The following is a 15,031-nucleotide window of genomic DNA, read 5'->3' as shown; positions in this document are numbered from 1 at the left end:
AAGCATAAATATCATATATAGGTGTGTTAGTTAGCTTTCTGTCACTATAACAAAACACCCATCAACTTATAAAAAGTTTATTTTGGAGTTTTTCAGCCCATGATTGGCTGGCTCATTGGTTTGAGCCTTTGGTGAGGCAACATATCATGGCAGGAACATGGGTAGAACAGAACTGCTTATGTCATAAACCAGGGGACACAGAAGAGGCAGAGACTGAGGTCCCACAATCCGCTTAAAAAGCCCACTCACAATGACCCAGAAACCTCCCCCTGGGCTCCACCTTTTAAAGATTCTACCACCTCCCAACAGCTTTTAACCGGTGGGAGATAGTCAAGACTACAGCAAAAGACTTTTGCCATAAGGACCAGACTTTACCTTGTTCTCATACTGTCAATAAATCTTGCATCAGAGTGAATTCTGAATGGCAAGGAAACATACTGACTATATAACATGGTGAGTCCCTTGGATGAGGTACTTCCTGCTCCTTGTTTTTAGTAAATTCTTCCCACCTACCTCCATGTCACCCTTACCCCACCTCAAACCTGGTCTACAATAAGTTCCCTCAAGAGGAAAGAAGAGATAAGGATTCCCGTCCTTCCCCAACTCACCAATCTACTTCTAGAACCTGAGATTCTAATGACAATTCTGGATTTTACAAATTCCCCATTGGGGGATGGGATAAAGAGCCTTTTTCCTGGCTAGAAAATCTGGTCTTTCTCTTTGGCTATCATCTGTTAAAGTTTAGGACACAAGGACAAGGTTGATTTCTTCCATTTCTTAATTGCTGGTGAATTTAGTTAAATTGGCTTTTAAATTTTTATTTATTTTGGTTGTTTTGTTAGGCTCCAGGGGATTCTGTGACCTGATCTTATTTACCTGAAAAGATCCCAGTATACAATTTTAAAGAACTAAACCAGCTCTGGGGGTCTCATCTGGGCTGCACTTTAGAATCACTAGGGAAATTTTAATATCAGGGACAGGCCACATTCCTGACACTGAGTCAAGTTACCTGTAGAGTCCCAGATATTACTAAATTTTAATTTGCTTGTTTTAAAAACCTTTCTAATAATTCTAAATTTTTACATCTGATAACTATGAAGTGGACCTTGTCTTCTGATTGTTCATAACTTGATACCTATAAGCATCATTTATACCCTTTATATGTGCATCAACAAAGCAAAATATTTTAAAAAACATAAATTATTAATATCTGAGTGCTCAGTCACTGAAAGCACTTCTTGATCAAGTAAGTAGGAGAGAACAGAAGAGCTGTGCATGGTTTTATTTTAGATATATTTTTATGTAGTTGGATAACAACTATCATATCTGAAAGGAGCAGGGAGCACCATCTTCTAAAACAGCCTTGGAATCCAACCATGAACAGGGAAGGCACTGTCAGATGCTGGGTTCACTGACTTGAAAGGGAAGTTCACAATTCAATGGAAGAGGCAGCTATGCCAATAACTAGAACATAATACAAAAGAGTTAGTCCAGTCACCTGGAAGTCTTCCTTCCTGTCCCCAAGTTCTAGTTTACAGGTATCATTTAGAAATACAGGGGGTGTTTAGAAGTGAAGCTGATGGCTGAGATATTTTGTGTCTAGGGAGTTTTTGAGGTGATTCGAGGAATGGGAAAGAGGAAAGCTTATGGGGCCTTCCAAATTTGTAAAAGGGCTCAAATCATGCATGGAGTCAAAAGGAGGCATCCTCAGGGCTGGGCTGGAAAAGCAGAGAATTCAGAGATCAAGGCTGTCGCCACAGCAAAGAGAGTGCAGAGGCTGAGGCAGGCTCTAAAGACAAAGTGGGTACAGAGAGAAGGAAGAAGAAAGGAATGTGGAGCATCTGAATTTTTGCCTCAGAGTCTAGAATAATGGTGATGCCACTAACTTGGAATCTGGTGTTTCATGTGAAGAAGGACATCTAAGGAAAGACAATCAGGAGGCAGGCGGCCTGCACCTCAAGGGTAACTTCAGGAGAGTCTGTAGGGAGCCTGGTATTTGAAGACATATGCTCACAGGGTCAACAAGTTTGCAAAGAGCCAGGTCTAAATCAGGAACCAGGTGGAGGTCACCCCATATTTCCCAGTGATCTCTGGAGAAGAGGTTTGGTCAGTGAATCACAATGATCAGGAAAGAGAGCAGGTTGAGGGTTCACCATCTAAGATGATCTCATAAAGGATTTGAGGCATTTAAAATACCTAAACATCATTTCAACAAATTAGAATCTCAAGCCAAAACAAGGTACTAAAACTGGCCATGCACAAGCACCAGCAAAGACATGACAACTCTGTTCATAAATATGTGTTCACACGGCAAACTACCTGAAATGTGATCTGTGTCAGTGCTGATGTCAAATCATAAATATTCATCAATTCTCCAGTAATCTGAACCATGCTGTTCCAGAGGCACCAATGGAGTTGGTGCCTCTGGAGAGAATGACATCGACAGTTGTGGGATGTGGGATGTGTGCCCATAAATCGGGTCAAGGGCAGCTCTCTTGATCTACTTATGTGAATGTAAGAATAAATTAAAAACATCAGCTCTAGGATGGTTCCATTTGTCTTATTCTTTTAGTTTCTCTCCATCGTTGTCATAGAGCACAAATTGTCCAAAGTTCTTGCAGAATGATGACAGGAAATGTACCAGCTTTGGCAGATTCTAGAATAATAAAAAGTGGCAAATGCAGCCCTACTCTTCTTAGTTGGTCCCTCATTACCTCTCCCACTGGAAGGCAGGACAGAAACTCAAATGTGTTCTCTTTCTGAAATCAGTTCTGTCCATCCTTTTGAAAACTATATTTTTGCATGGTTCCCAAGATGGGCACCTATCTGAACACTACTGCACCCAGGTATACAGAAGCAGGAGGTAGATGGCCACTCCTCACACAACTTGTGCCCATAGTACTGATGTTAACATTAAAAAAAAAAAAAAAAGCCATTGAAAAAGGTTGTGGGATTCAGTGTGTGTTGCCCAGTAATTTAGAATAAGCAAAATCAATGCAGACTGACTTCAGGTCCAACACTTCCATTTTATAGTGAGGAGGAAGGTGGTGGTGATGTCTCAATTCCTCATTTTGATTTTTCCACACTCCATGTGGAATAATAATGAGTTTGTCATAGTCATTGTTTCACGTGATAGAACACCACTAGAATCTGAACAAATAAAAAGGTCAGGGCAGCATATTGTAAGGTACATATTTTTTAGTAAAAGGAGTTTTGGGGTAGGGGACATGGCTTCCTGAGAGCTGGAAACTAGGAAGGGAAATGGCTCCAAAGATCTGTGCTGGAGTCCCAGTGACCACAGGTTCCTCCTCCTGGCTTATTGCTTGCTGCAGCATCCTGTATCTGCTTTCTTTTTTCTTGGGCACATGGCCCAACATGGCCACCCCAGCCCCAAACTTCATATGCCCCCTTTTCTTAAGTACTTGCCACCTGGCTCTTTCATTTCCCTCTCTTTAAACCCTCCTACCCCCAATTCTAATTGGCTCAGCTTTTTAAAAACAGGTGTCTAAAGAGGACCCAATGGTGGGAAGAATCTACTCACAGAACAACTACTTTGGTATTCAAATGATTTAGACAAAAAAAGTGTCTGCTACTGAGTGTAAACTAAGCACACAGCCACACAGACAGTATGCCTAGCAAATTCATCTATTATTTGTTTTGCATTTGTGGTTTCTCTGAAAACATAATTAAATCAGGCCAAAGGACAGAGCTACCCTGACAGGACCTAGTCTTTCTAGAATGCTTAGTATACCCAAGGTAATGTCATTAAAGTGGTTGTTTGATGCTTTGAAATTATCTTTTGTTGAAGTTTTAAACAGTTTTATTAAGAATTTGGAGTTGGGCAGCCTGCATTTGTCATCTGGTTCCAGGATTCACTGGCTGTGGGCCTTAGGCAAGGGGTTTCCCAATTTGTACCTGTTTTCTCACATGTAACTTGAGGACAACAGACTTGTCCTACAGAGTTCTGAGGAAGAGCAACTGTGCTAATATTTGTCAAGGGCTTAGAACGATGCCCCCAAGGCATGTGTGTTCCATATACGATACTTCTTATTGGCAGATTCGAGTAAGCAAAAACCCACACAAAAATATTCGAGAAGCACTTAATAAAATACTTTAAAAATAAGTTTATTGTAACTAACGAATATAAAATCTGACACATTTTCAAACATTTTTCAAAAAAGTAAAGCCCTCCCCTTTTCCCCTTCCCCATGAGATATAGAATACTTGGACAGAGAGGCAATACAAACCTCAACATGAAATTCTCATTCATAGTTGGCCCTAAAAAGGCTCCAACACATTATATTCTAAGTCAAGATCCATTAAATTAAAAAGCCAACAAACCATTTTGACACTTGTAGTTTATCTTGCTCTCTACTGGCAATATGATGCTCATTTAAAATGCTGAAGGACAAGTACAGTAACATAAGACTGCATGTGACAGATAGTCAAAGTGCACAGATCTATGAAACCACAAACATTCATACAAATACTAGATGTAAAATGAAATACTGACTTAAAAATTAATCCAAGGAAATCTATGTACATTTTAGCCTTTGGCATCTGGTCTAACATGTTTTTTCTTTATATAGACATCATTTTGTTCAATCTATTAACGAGCATAAATTTATTTGAACACATTTCTCATCTAACACAGATTGTCCACAGCCAATTTCACATGAGGTAGTTGGGCTGTTTAATGACATTCTAGTGAAGTTCTTATGACACATGGGAATTATACATTAAACATGCCATGAAACTGGCTCATCAGCCTTGTAGATAGATCACCCTTCTTATCATAACTGACTCCATATAAACCTGTGAACAGACACACATACACAGGAGTCTGTGTGGATGAGATTAGCTGTGCAAGGGGCAGCGACCACCCCGGGGTGGTCTGTTTGTAAGGTAAAGGGAGAAAATACTGACCACACTTTAAAATATACAAAACATTTAAAACAAGCAGGATATTGTTCTTATGTTCCCACACAGCTTAGATGAAAACATTTTTCAGTCTGAAAGAGAAGTGATTCATAATGGTATGCAAAGAAATTTGAAAACTTTTGCATTGCAGAGTAGTGGTATGTCTTTTCCTTTTAATTAAAGGCTATGTAAAAACAGTGGAAGAAAGAGATCAATGCATGCGTCAACTGTACCAGAGAGGCACCATCAATGACTGTTTCATCATGCCCTGGAATGCCTGAATGCAGCAATGCAACAAGAAATCATGCAAATGGTCACTGTCCACAGGACTACTGGCTGACACAGAATGGGAACCGGGGACATTTACAGGGAAGGTCTAGTAAACAGTATGTTTACAGAATTGCTGATAGGACCCATAATGACCTTGTACTAGATAAACAGTCTTAAAAATACCATTAGACAGCAAGTGAATATATTGTCACTACTATGAAACCCCTGAGTAAACAACTGCAGATTACAAAGGGTCATATAGAAGTAGAATGTATTTCTAAATAAAACATTCTATATGCAGTTCACAGGGACAAAGGTTTTGCTATACACACTGAATAGTGTGCAGACTATAGAATATCACAAAGCATCTAAAGTCAGGTCCTCTAAGACCAAACACATTAGCTCACCTAACAACAATGGCTTAAAATTTACTTAAAAATTCTATGTCTAAACACTTTCAAATTTAAAAAAAGTTGGTAATTAAAAGAAATGAAATGTGAGGGTAGTGGAACTGAACAGTTGTAAAACCTATGACTAAAATCAGAAGCAACTGATTTTAATCAATAATTCAGAAATGCACCATTATGTAACCAAGTTCCAGTCTGACATGGTAGTTTAATAGGGAAAAAATTAAAGAAAAAAATTCCTTCAGAAAATTTCCAAAATGCCTCACATCATCTTGTTTGGGACCCTCTGACTCTATTGCTTTATCTGACATTTCTTCACATGTAATTTTCATAATCAAATTCTTTCCTTTATTTAAATGTTTTTTTAAGTACTGGGGATTGAACCAAAGGCCTCACCCATGCTAGGCAACTGTTCTACCACTAAGCTGAATACCCAGCCCTTTATATTTTGAGACAGGGTCTTGCTCAGTTTGCCCATGCTGGCCTTGAATTCATCATTCTCCTGCCTCAGCCTCCTGAGCAGCTAGGATTACAAGCCTACATGTGCCTGGTTTATAAAAACTTCTTACTTTGGCTCTTTTCCTCAGAGTTAATGAAGTGTACTTTATTTACTGGTCCCAACCACATATTTTCTCAATTAAAAACACTATTCTGAAAATATGAAGCATTAACTTTCTGGTAATGTTTTTGGAATAATCAAAAGATGCAAACTTCCCCAGTGGCACTACCCGATACCAGCATGCCTTTCAGGTGTTACACATTATGGCATTAGCTGCCCTACAGCTGTAAACAGGAGTTCTGCCCAAATCTCTTATGGTCTGGCTGAGTACCAAATGCCTCCCTAGGCTAGAAACTGCTACTGGCCCAACAACTAGAAGTGGGAATAGATTTGGTGTGTTAATGGGAGCACTGATGAGGATTTTTAGTAGCAAAGAAGAAAGAAAAGTCACAAGGCTGAACTGTGAAGTTCAGATGTCTCCATCATAGAATAATGACATTAGTAGGGGAAACTTTCATTTTCAGAATGACACACAAATAATAATGAGAAGGTATGTTAAGCCACTACTTAATAAACCAGTGAATTCCCCAAATCCATTCCCTGGGGCCTAGGGGTTCAGCATTCTTAGAACCTCCTTGTGAAACTTCCTTCAAAGCTGGAGCTAGAACTCACACACACACACAAAAATCATTTCCTTCTTATAGTTAAAAGTCGGTTTCAACCCTGAAAGATATCCCTCCAATTTACCATTTTTCACCAGTATTAGCTGCAATGAATCAGATTTACTTTCAAAGGATAAGACTTGCCATCATTGAAAGGTCTTTGTTCAATACAACAAACACACACTGATATGTGGCGAGGGCAAAGGCTGGTTTCCACAAGTGACGCTAGATGAAATTGAGTGTGTGAATTGCTCATAAGGGGTCAGCAGTGCTGCTTATTTGCTTCTGCTAATATCTAGTAAGACATACCTCCTTTTTCTTCAGGTTCTCTCTAAAGGTTATGCTAGAATAGGAATCCTAAAAGTGTTTTGAGCAATGAAAAAATGACTACTCTGTCACCAAACATACTAGACTTTGCATCTCTCACTATCAAGGTCAAAGAAAGCTTAGGTGTTCCAGAACTTTTGCTGTACCATGGGAGAAAGCTGTAAGTATCTTTTTTCATTGTCTCCTTCTTATAAAATAACTGCAAATAAGCATAAATTATATCTTTAACTAAAATGAAGAAACAAATATCACAGATTCAGGAGGAAACTCCAATTTTGCTAGGGTTCAGGTCAAGCTGCATTTGTTGTTTGGTATAAGATTTACCAAAAAAATAAAATACTGTTTTACATAAGAATCCTCAGTTTTGCACATCTTAGGCAAACTTAATGTTTCAGTGACGAACAGGTGAAAAAAGAGTGTTTGGAAACTGAAAGGGATGCAAGCTATTCTATCTGATCTGGGTTCCCAATGATCCTAGATAATACTAAACTCCTCTTCCTCCAAAAATTGAGTCATAAACACCTATACAGTACCTATAAAAATATGAAATAGCAGCTTTCCTTTTGTGTGCATTCAGAGCCATGACAGCAACCTGAGATTATTTTCAAAGTGCCCACCTCTTCTCCAAGAGACTATAAGAGTTCACCTGAGGTGATGAGGAGCACCAGCAGTTCCTTAGTACAGTCATACTTCTTAACATGAATAATTTCCTGGTAACCATCTCCTATTAATGGCACAGTGCCTAAAGTATCTTTCCTCAGAGTATAAGCAAAGTCTGACTGCTTTTTCTTTTTCCCTTTTGGGAGGTGACTTCAAGCACAAGAAGTGTAAATTGTCCCCTAAGCCCACCCTCTCATTCATACCAGCCAGAGAATGAGATTCATATAAAATACTCACAGAAGTGAAGGAAAATAACATACACAACTTAGCAGCTACTAAGAGCAAATTCTAAAATATAATACAATCAATATAATTTTATCACCCTTTTCCTCCCTGGCCTTAAAAACATATGAAGCTGTTTTTTTCTAAATTTAAGTACTTTGCAGAAGTTCTTATGTAGATGAAATACCTGCTCATTTTTTTAAAATATGATCTAATTTTTCTTGGTGGGGTCTTGCTATGTTGCTCAGGCTGGCCTTCAACTCCTGGACTCAAGTGATCCTCCTATCTCAGCCTAACACCAAACCCTACTTGCTTCATTAATTCAGCTAACTAAATGAACAAACAAACAAAATCAGTACCCTCCCTACTGAAGTTTTCTAAGGAGATGATTTCCCTGCACTAGGGGTCTCTATCAAGAACAGCATCATCCATAGCTGCTCCATTCACGTACATCCCTCAAAGGAACTCACTTCTACCATGGGAACTACCTTATGCTGGAACTTCCCCTTCTGTTGCCAGAAGGAAGTAGCCTCTGATGGGGAAGGCACTCATGGCTTCTCTCCTTTGCACACTCCAAGCAGACTGGCCTACCACTGGGAGATGAGGGCCCCAGTTTGGGGAATCATACTTTGTAGAAGAATGCCTGCCCAAGATTGTTTTATGAAATTCTCAAGTTCCATCTATGAATTCTGACATCATCCAAAGCTTTTGAGATTGATAAGCAGCTGCACTTAGCTCTGTACTCTTGGTTATTAAGCTGAGCTTGATGAGGGAGAAGATTCTAGAGCCATAGCCCCTGAATGTTAAACCAAGTTGGATGCTGAGGCTGGTTCAATTAAGACTGCTGCTGAATAAACCTGATCTCCATTTAATTATTTTACTTAAATTATGGGTCTTTTTCAAAGAACATATTTAGTTCTTGAAAAACACTGGGAATTATGAAAATTCGAATTTAATTGAATGGTTCTTCAACTTTGTGTGCATAAGAATCACTTGGGAAGTTAGTCCAAATGCAGATTCCTCAGTCCCAACCCCAGATTTGGGTTCTCCAGGTATTTTGGGAATATGCTCTTTGAATAAGCACTCCGTTTGACTTTGATACAGAGGTGGTCCACTTTGAAATCACCTGGCTCCTCTACTTAAGAGGGTACCTTAAGCAGACCCCTTTACCTCTAAATTTTACTATGCATAGGAAATAGGCTGGCTAAGAGGAGGCACTAGGTAGGTATCATTTCAAATGACCTGGCCCACCACTACTACTGTCCTCTAGAGTGGGGTTAGGGCACACCACTCATTTCATGAAGCCATAGTCTTCTACCTATCAATGGGGATGGCAGTCCATGTTGTCATCCAACAATCTCATGGTCTCAGCAATGACTAAACCTCTTCTCACAGAGAAGAGATTTCTCTGAAGAACATCCACAAATAGCAAATTCTACATTGTAATTGCTTCAACTAAGGGGCTTACACTCCAAGTGCTCATTCTAAGAAATTTAAACATTAACTGACTTATCCTTGAATCAGAATTTGCTCATTTATAGCTTAGGTTTGAATATCCCTTTAAAACTAAAATCTAAAACAAAACAATGCCAACAAACTCATTTGTGAAATCTGCTCTTATTACTTGCCGTTCAAGTCTGTAACAGCTATGATTTGGTTTCCAGTAGGTCCATTGAACTGAAATATATAGCACCTTGATTTTTAAACACACAAAACACTTATTTTAAAAAATTATATATAAAAGCACTGGGTTTTGCCTCCTCCTGTCCATCCCCCGCCAGGAAAGGGTTTGGAGAGGATTGAAGCTGTTGCTGGAAATTAAGTAGGGCAACACAACTCTTTAGCAAACTTTATTCCCTGAAGTTAGGAGGCGATGTCCTGCAGCCGTCACACCACTTCATCAGACTCCAGCCCATGTACCTCATATAAAGTGTCCAGTATGGCCAACTGCTTTTCCATGGCAGGGAGGTAAAGGCTGAGGTCCCTCTGCATTCCAATATTGAAAGCTTCTTTCTGGTGGTCACCTTCCTTTATGGTTAAAGCAGCTACAAAATCTTCATAGGATGGAGCTGCCCTCAGAGCTAACTGAAAAAGAATCACCTGTGAGAATCTGCATTGGAACTGTCTCTCATACACTTACGCACTTACATGCATGCACACACATGTACAAAGAGCTGAGGACAGCACGGGTAAAGAAATATGAACATCCTTCAAATTCATGAGTTCTCTAAAATTATGTTGCAAATGCCAATTCAAATAACTTTAAGGCTAGAAGAGGCAAATACGTACTCAGGCAATCCTCATGATGAATAATATCACCAAGTCAGGGAATGTGAAGAGACAGAAGTTCGAGAAAAGTTCCCTTCTTGCCCACAGTGTGATCCAGACCATTCCCCCTGAATTCTCAAAACTGACCTGTATATATGTTGCTGTATGTGTCTGTTCCCATGTCTAGTTTTCCAGGGTACCTCACTCTCCTGTTTATATCTCACATCCATATACATTTCTTTGAACATTTCCTATTTCCTCCCACATGGAAAATTTTCTTTGCCACTCTGAATATTTTCTAAAAAGGAGGGAGTCTAAGTTTGTTTATGTACTGATGCTTTAACATATTTTATTCCAGTTAATATCTATAAGAACTCTGCATGGTTTATGTTCCCATTCTACAGATGAACATCAAATGGCTAATGAGTGCCTGGGCCAGGATCTGAATTTAGGATCATTTCTGTGCTTTGCAACCACACACCACCACTCCATGCCACTTCCTAATGAAATATTTCCCAGGCTCTTTATTCTCCTCTCCCTCTCTTTGCAGTTCATTTCCTAAGCTTGCTAAAATTTGCTTTCTGCTATCCATTAGGTTGGCTCTCCTGAGATGAATAGAGATTCGTGATTATTGTACTATAGTTACTCTCCTGATCTTCCTTATACTTTGGAAGGCTTAGAGATTAGATCCTCCTCATGTCTGCAGGAAGAGAGTGACTGGCACAATCATGCAGTGGTTAAGCACAAGCCTGCGTGAGGCTGACCTGAACTTAAATGTAAAAGCTTTCACATATTTGCTTGAGGAATTAAGAAAAATGCTCAACTCCTAGAACCTCACTTTTCTCATTTGTAGAAGGTTAATACCACTTTCTTTATATTAAGGATCAATGGGATAGATAGAAAGTGTGTGGCTGATGGCCTAGCACATAATAAATATTTGGATAATAGTATGAATACAGGAGAAAGAACAGAAAATAAAGAGAAGACTGTTCTCTAAAAACACAATCTGAGAGCTGGGGATGTGGCTCAAGCGGTAGCACGCTCGCCTGGCACGTGTGCGGTCCAGGTTCGATCCTCAGCACCACATACAAACAAAGATGTTGTGTCCGCCGGTAACTAAAAAATAAATATTAAAAAATTCTCTCTCTCTCTTTAAAAAACAACAACAAAAAAAAAACACAATCTGAGAAAATATCCCAGAACTGAAGGACAGGAGTCTTCTGATTTAAAAATCCTAAGTTCGGAGCATGATGAATGATGAAGAAAAAAAGCATATCATGAGATTTTAAGGTGTGAGGACAAAGAAAAGATTCTGAAACCACTCTGAGGGAACAAATAATTGTTTATATATAATGGAACAGGAATGACATCAAATTTTCTAATAGTAACACTGGAAGCTGGAGGGCAGTAGAGTAATGCCTTCCAAGTTCTTAGGGAGAATGATTATTAATCTAGACTTCTATACCCAGACAAACCAGCACTCTAAAAAGGAAAGGCAGAATTAATGCTGGAGTTCACTTTTCTTGTCTGGCTGAAGAGGAAACAAAAAAGATCAAATGATAGCTGGTTAGTGAACAAGCTGGAAGCAGAGCCTGGGTGGGCATTAGTTAGGAGACTAATTGTTTGAAAATAAGAGTTCACTATTAGGCTGGTTAATGACTCAAATTCCTTGAATGGAAAAGACATTTCCTTGGGCAACTGAGATCAGTTAGGATAAATTTAGCAATGTTAATTAGCATGTTATAAAGTTCAATAAACCTTCAAAATAGGGATGTCGTAGAAATAATGGTAGTCTGAAAGGGCAATCAAACTATGGATTTAATTCCTCTATTGATAAGGCTGTTTCCAAATACTCAATATAATCTATTTTCTTACAAACCTGTAACTTTAAAAGCCTTCTGTAACTGTGTGCATATTATCTCCCTCTGTGTCTCTGGATTCTCAGTCTATAGCATATAGTCTATGTCTCTTAAGTACTTAAAACAACATTAAGTGTATGGGAAATGCTCAAAACCCTAAGTTGTGGTTGCAGATCTTGATATTAGACACGGAAGCTCTTTGAGGGACTTACTTTAAGGAAACAAGTGTTTTAGCCAAAATTATATGTGAACAAATGCTTTGTATCTAAGAAGAAACTCAGAAGTAGCTTAAGTTTCTAACACAGAGCATTGGGCAAATAAACTAGTATACTTCATATACTTACATGGTCATTAAAAATAGTGCCTTTCTCAGACTTTTATGGCATTTAAAAATAGTCATGACAATCTACTAAGTGGGGAGAAACGTACATAAATTATTATACATATGCTACATACTTGTAGATATAAGTGTTTATATCTACAAGTATGTAGCATATGTATAATAATTTATACATATAAATAGAATATATTATCTAAATAAGTACATAATATAAATAGAATTATAAATAAAATATATTATCTAAATAAGTACATAAATGAAACAGATCAATATTTAAAAGAATATATAAATAAAAGTATATGAAAATAAAAGTTAAGAAGGTAAAAAACCTAAAAATCTTAAAAATGGAATACAGGACATTTAAAATTTTCCCTTTCTATTTTTCCATGACTTCTAAAATTTTTTGAGTATAAATTTGAAAAAGTATAAGTTAAAAAGAACTTTTAAGGACTCATGCTAATGATACATTTTCAACTATAGATGCCTTCTTCTTATTGGCAACATCTCTTGAATCATCAGTACTTCAGGATTAAATTTTGCCTTTTATACTGAAACAAAACAAAACAAACAAAAAACACACCAAAGACCCAACATTTGTTTCTTGTAAACATTTAATCATCTCACTAAGGGAACTCAGGAGTCAGGACCGTACAGTTTCTCAATTATATGGTCTTCCCTGCAGAGGGCTGTGATGGGGATGAGCACTAGCCTTGGAGATAGCAGACCTAGGTTTAGACATAGGCTCTCCCACAGTCCACTTTGGTATTAGAATTAATTGTTCTAAATTTATAAAATAGTAGGAGTTAATCAGGATTAATAAAGATAATGTACATGAAAGTGAAAGTACTGGCACATTGCTTGTAGACAATAGGCATCCAATAGCTACAGAGTAGCTATTATTTTGATTATCAAACATGCGCTGAAGGTAAGTGTGGGCAGTTTGAAGTTGCAACTGGTCTGGTATCTATTTCAGTGAGGGACAGGAAATGGAGCTAGCATCTCCATGCTTTCAAAAATATCTCATTTCCATTAATACTTAATTCCTTGCACTGTTCATTCTTTCTACTTCTTTGCCAAAGAAAGCGGGGGGTGGGGGCTGGTGTTGTAGCTCAGTGGTGGAAGGCTTGCTTAGCAAGTGTTAGGCACTGGGTTCAATCCTCAGCACCACAAAGGTATTTTGTCTATCTATAACTAAGAAAATGAATTTTTTTAAAAAGTGGGAGGAATAAATCATGACCTAAACAGTTCTTATCTTGGGCAAATGATCCTCTAAATTAGTAAAAGACACCATCTATAAGGATATTTCACCCACCCAACTTTCCACAGAATACTCACATTCTACTAAGTTTTCTAGTGTATGACCACATGACTCTGCCTTTTCATGGCTACATTTGACTAAGACTGACCCTTCTCTCAGATAAGAAGAATAAGCATTATCGTTAACATGAAGGGGCTATCTACTCCTGCTAAGAGGTTTATCCAGGGTACTATGATTCTTAGGTTTGTGTTCTTTCTAGTTAAAAATGCTGGGAAGGAAGAAGGACAACAGAAGCCAGACACATGAAAAATAACATCTTCACAATAAATACCGTGTAAAAAGATATGTCTAGGGCTGGGGTTGTGGCTCAGTGGTTGAGCACTTGCCTACCATGTGTGAGGCCCTGGATTCAATCCTCAGCACCACATTAAAATAAGTAAATAAAATAAAGGTATCGTGTTCAACTACAACTAAAAAATCAATTTAAAAAAAAGATATGTCTAGTCCTACCTGTTGGCACACTAAAGTTAAAATTCAAAGATAAAATTTAACTTGGGGAGGGAAGAGGGGGTAAGTCAACCAAGATCTGAGAATTAACAGGATTGAATACACTGAGCAGCAGAGGGAGCTATTAGCTTAAATGCATCATTGCAGGTCAACAGTAAGAATATTGGATTGCTGTATCCTATCTACCTCTCGCTGCATGAATACTGAAGCTTTTTACTAGATTACCAGAAAGGCAACCACTTTGAAGGCAAATCTCCACAAGGTCATTGGAATTGTATAGGGTAAAACAACTTTTTTTTTAATTCCAATTTTTAAGTGTCTTTGGTATTCTAGACACATTTTATTGCTGACGTTTCTGCAAACCAAAGGCTTATAAACTTAAATAAGCAAAATTTCTTATTATTCTCAAAAATAAAGCAAACAAAAATACCACACACAAAAAAATACATATTTTACTTCTGACCATATGAACATTAGCAGGTAATGATCACTTACCGCAAAAACCCCTCGGACTACCCAGCCGTGGTGCTGCCGTAATGTTTTACCATATGCATTATCTTGAAGAGAAAAACAACTCAGTAAGGAATGTCTGCATTGGAATTTGATGTGATTTGTATAATGTGCTTTTTAATGCATGATATATCATAGTCCTATTGGTATTAAGAACTGAAAAAAATCTGATCATAAGATTTTTGTATCCTAAAAGTTTTATACATAGGGAAAAACCCACATGGATTTGTTTAATTTTTTTCCACATTATTTTATTGGTGTATTATAGCTGTACATAATGGTAGAATTTGTTGTTACATATTCATACATGCATACAATGTAA

At 38.0% G+C, this 15,031-nt stretch overlaps 1 protein-coding gene across 6 annotated transcripts in view; it reads right to left on the bottom strand.

Moving 5' to 3' along the window:
- Nucleotides 1-9,804: 9,804 nt before the first annotated feature.
- Nucleotides 9,805-15,031, bottom strand: part of Plekha8 (pleckstrin homology domain containing A8) — a 56,619-nt gene continuing 51,392 nt past the window's right edge. For 3 of the 6 annotated variants that reach the window (XM_048786408.1, XM_048786407.1, XM_015490182.2), the window contains exons 13-14: nucleotides 14,695-14,756; nucleotides 9,805-10,052 (exon numbers count right to left, since the gene is read on the bottom strand). In XM_048786408.1, coding sequence (XP_048642365.1) covers nucleotides 9,855-10,052; nucleotides 14,695-14,756 — 260 coding nt within the window. In that variant the 3' untranslated portion in view covers nucleotides 9,805-9,854. The remainder of the gene's footprint in view (nucleotides 10,053-14,694; nucleotides 14,757-15,031) is intronic. The other 3 variants (XR_007341685.1, XM_015490183.2, XM_048786410.1) reach the window with 3 other exon arrangements.

This window comes from Marmota marmota, unplaced genomic scaffold (genome assembly GCF_001458135.2).
Source record: "Marmota marmota marmota unplaced genomic scaffold, marMar, whole genome shotgun sequence".
In the NCBI taxonomy this organism is placed as follows: domain Eukaryota; kingdom Metazoa; phylum Chordata; class Mammalia; order Rodentia; family Sciuridae; genus Marmota; species Marmota marmota.
The sequence above is the reverse complement of the archived record's forward strand: the minus strand, read 5'-3'. Positions and strand labels throughout refer to the sequence as shown.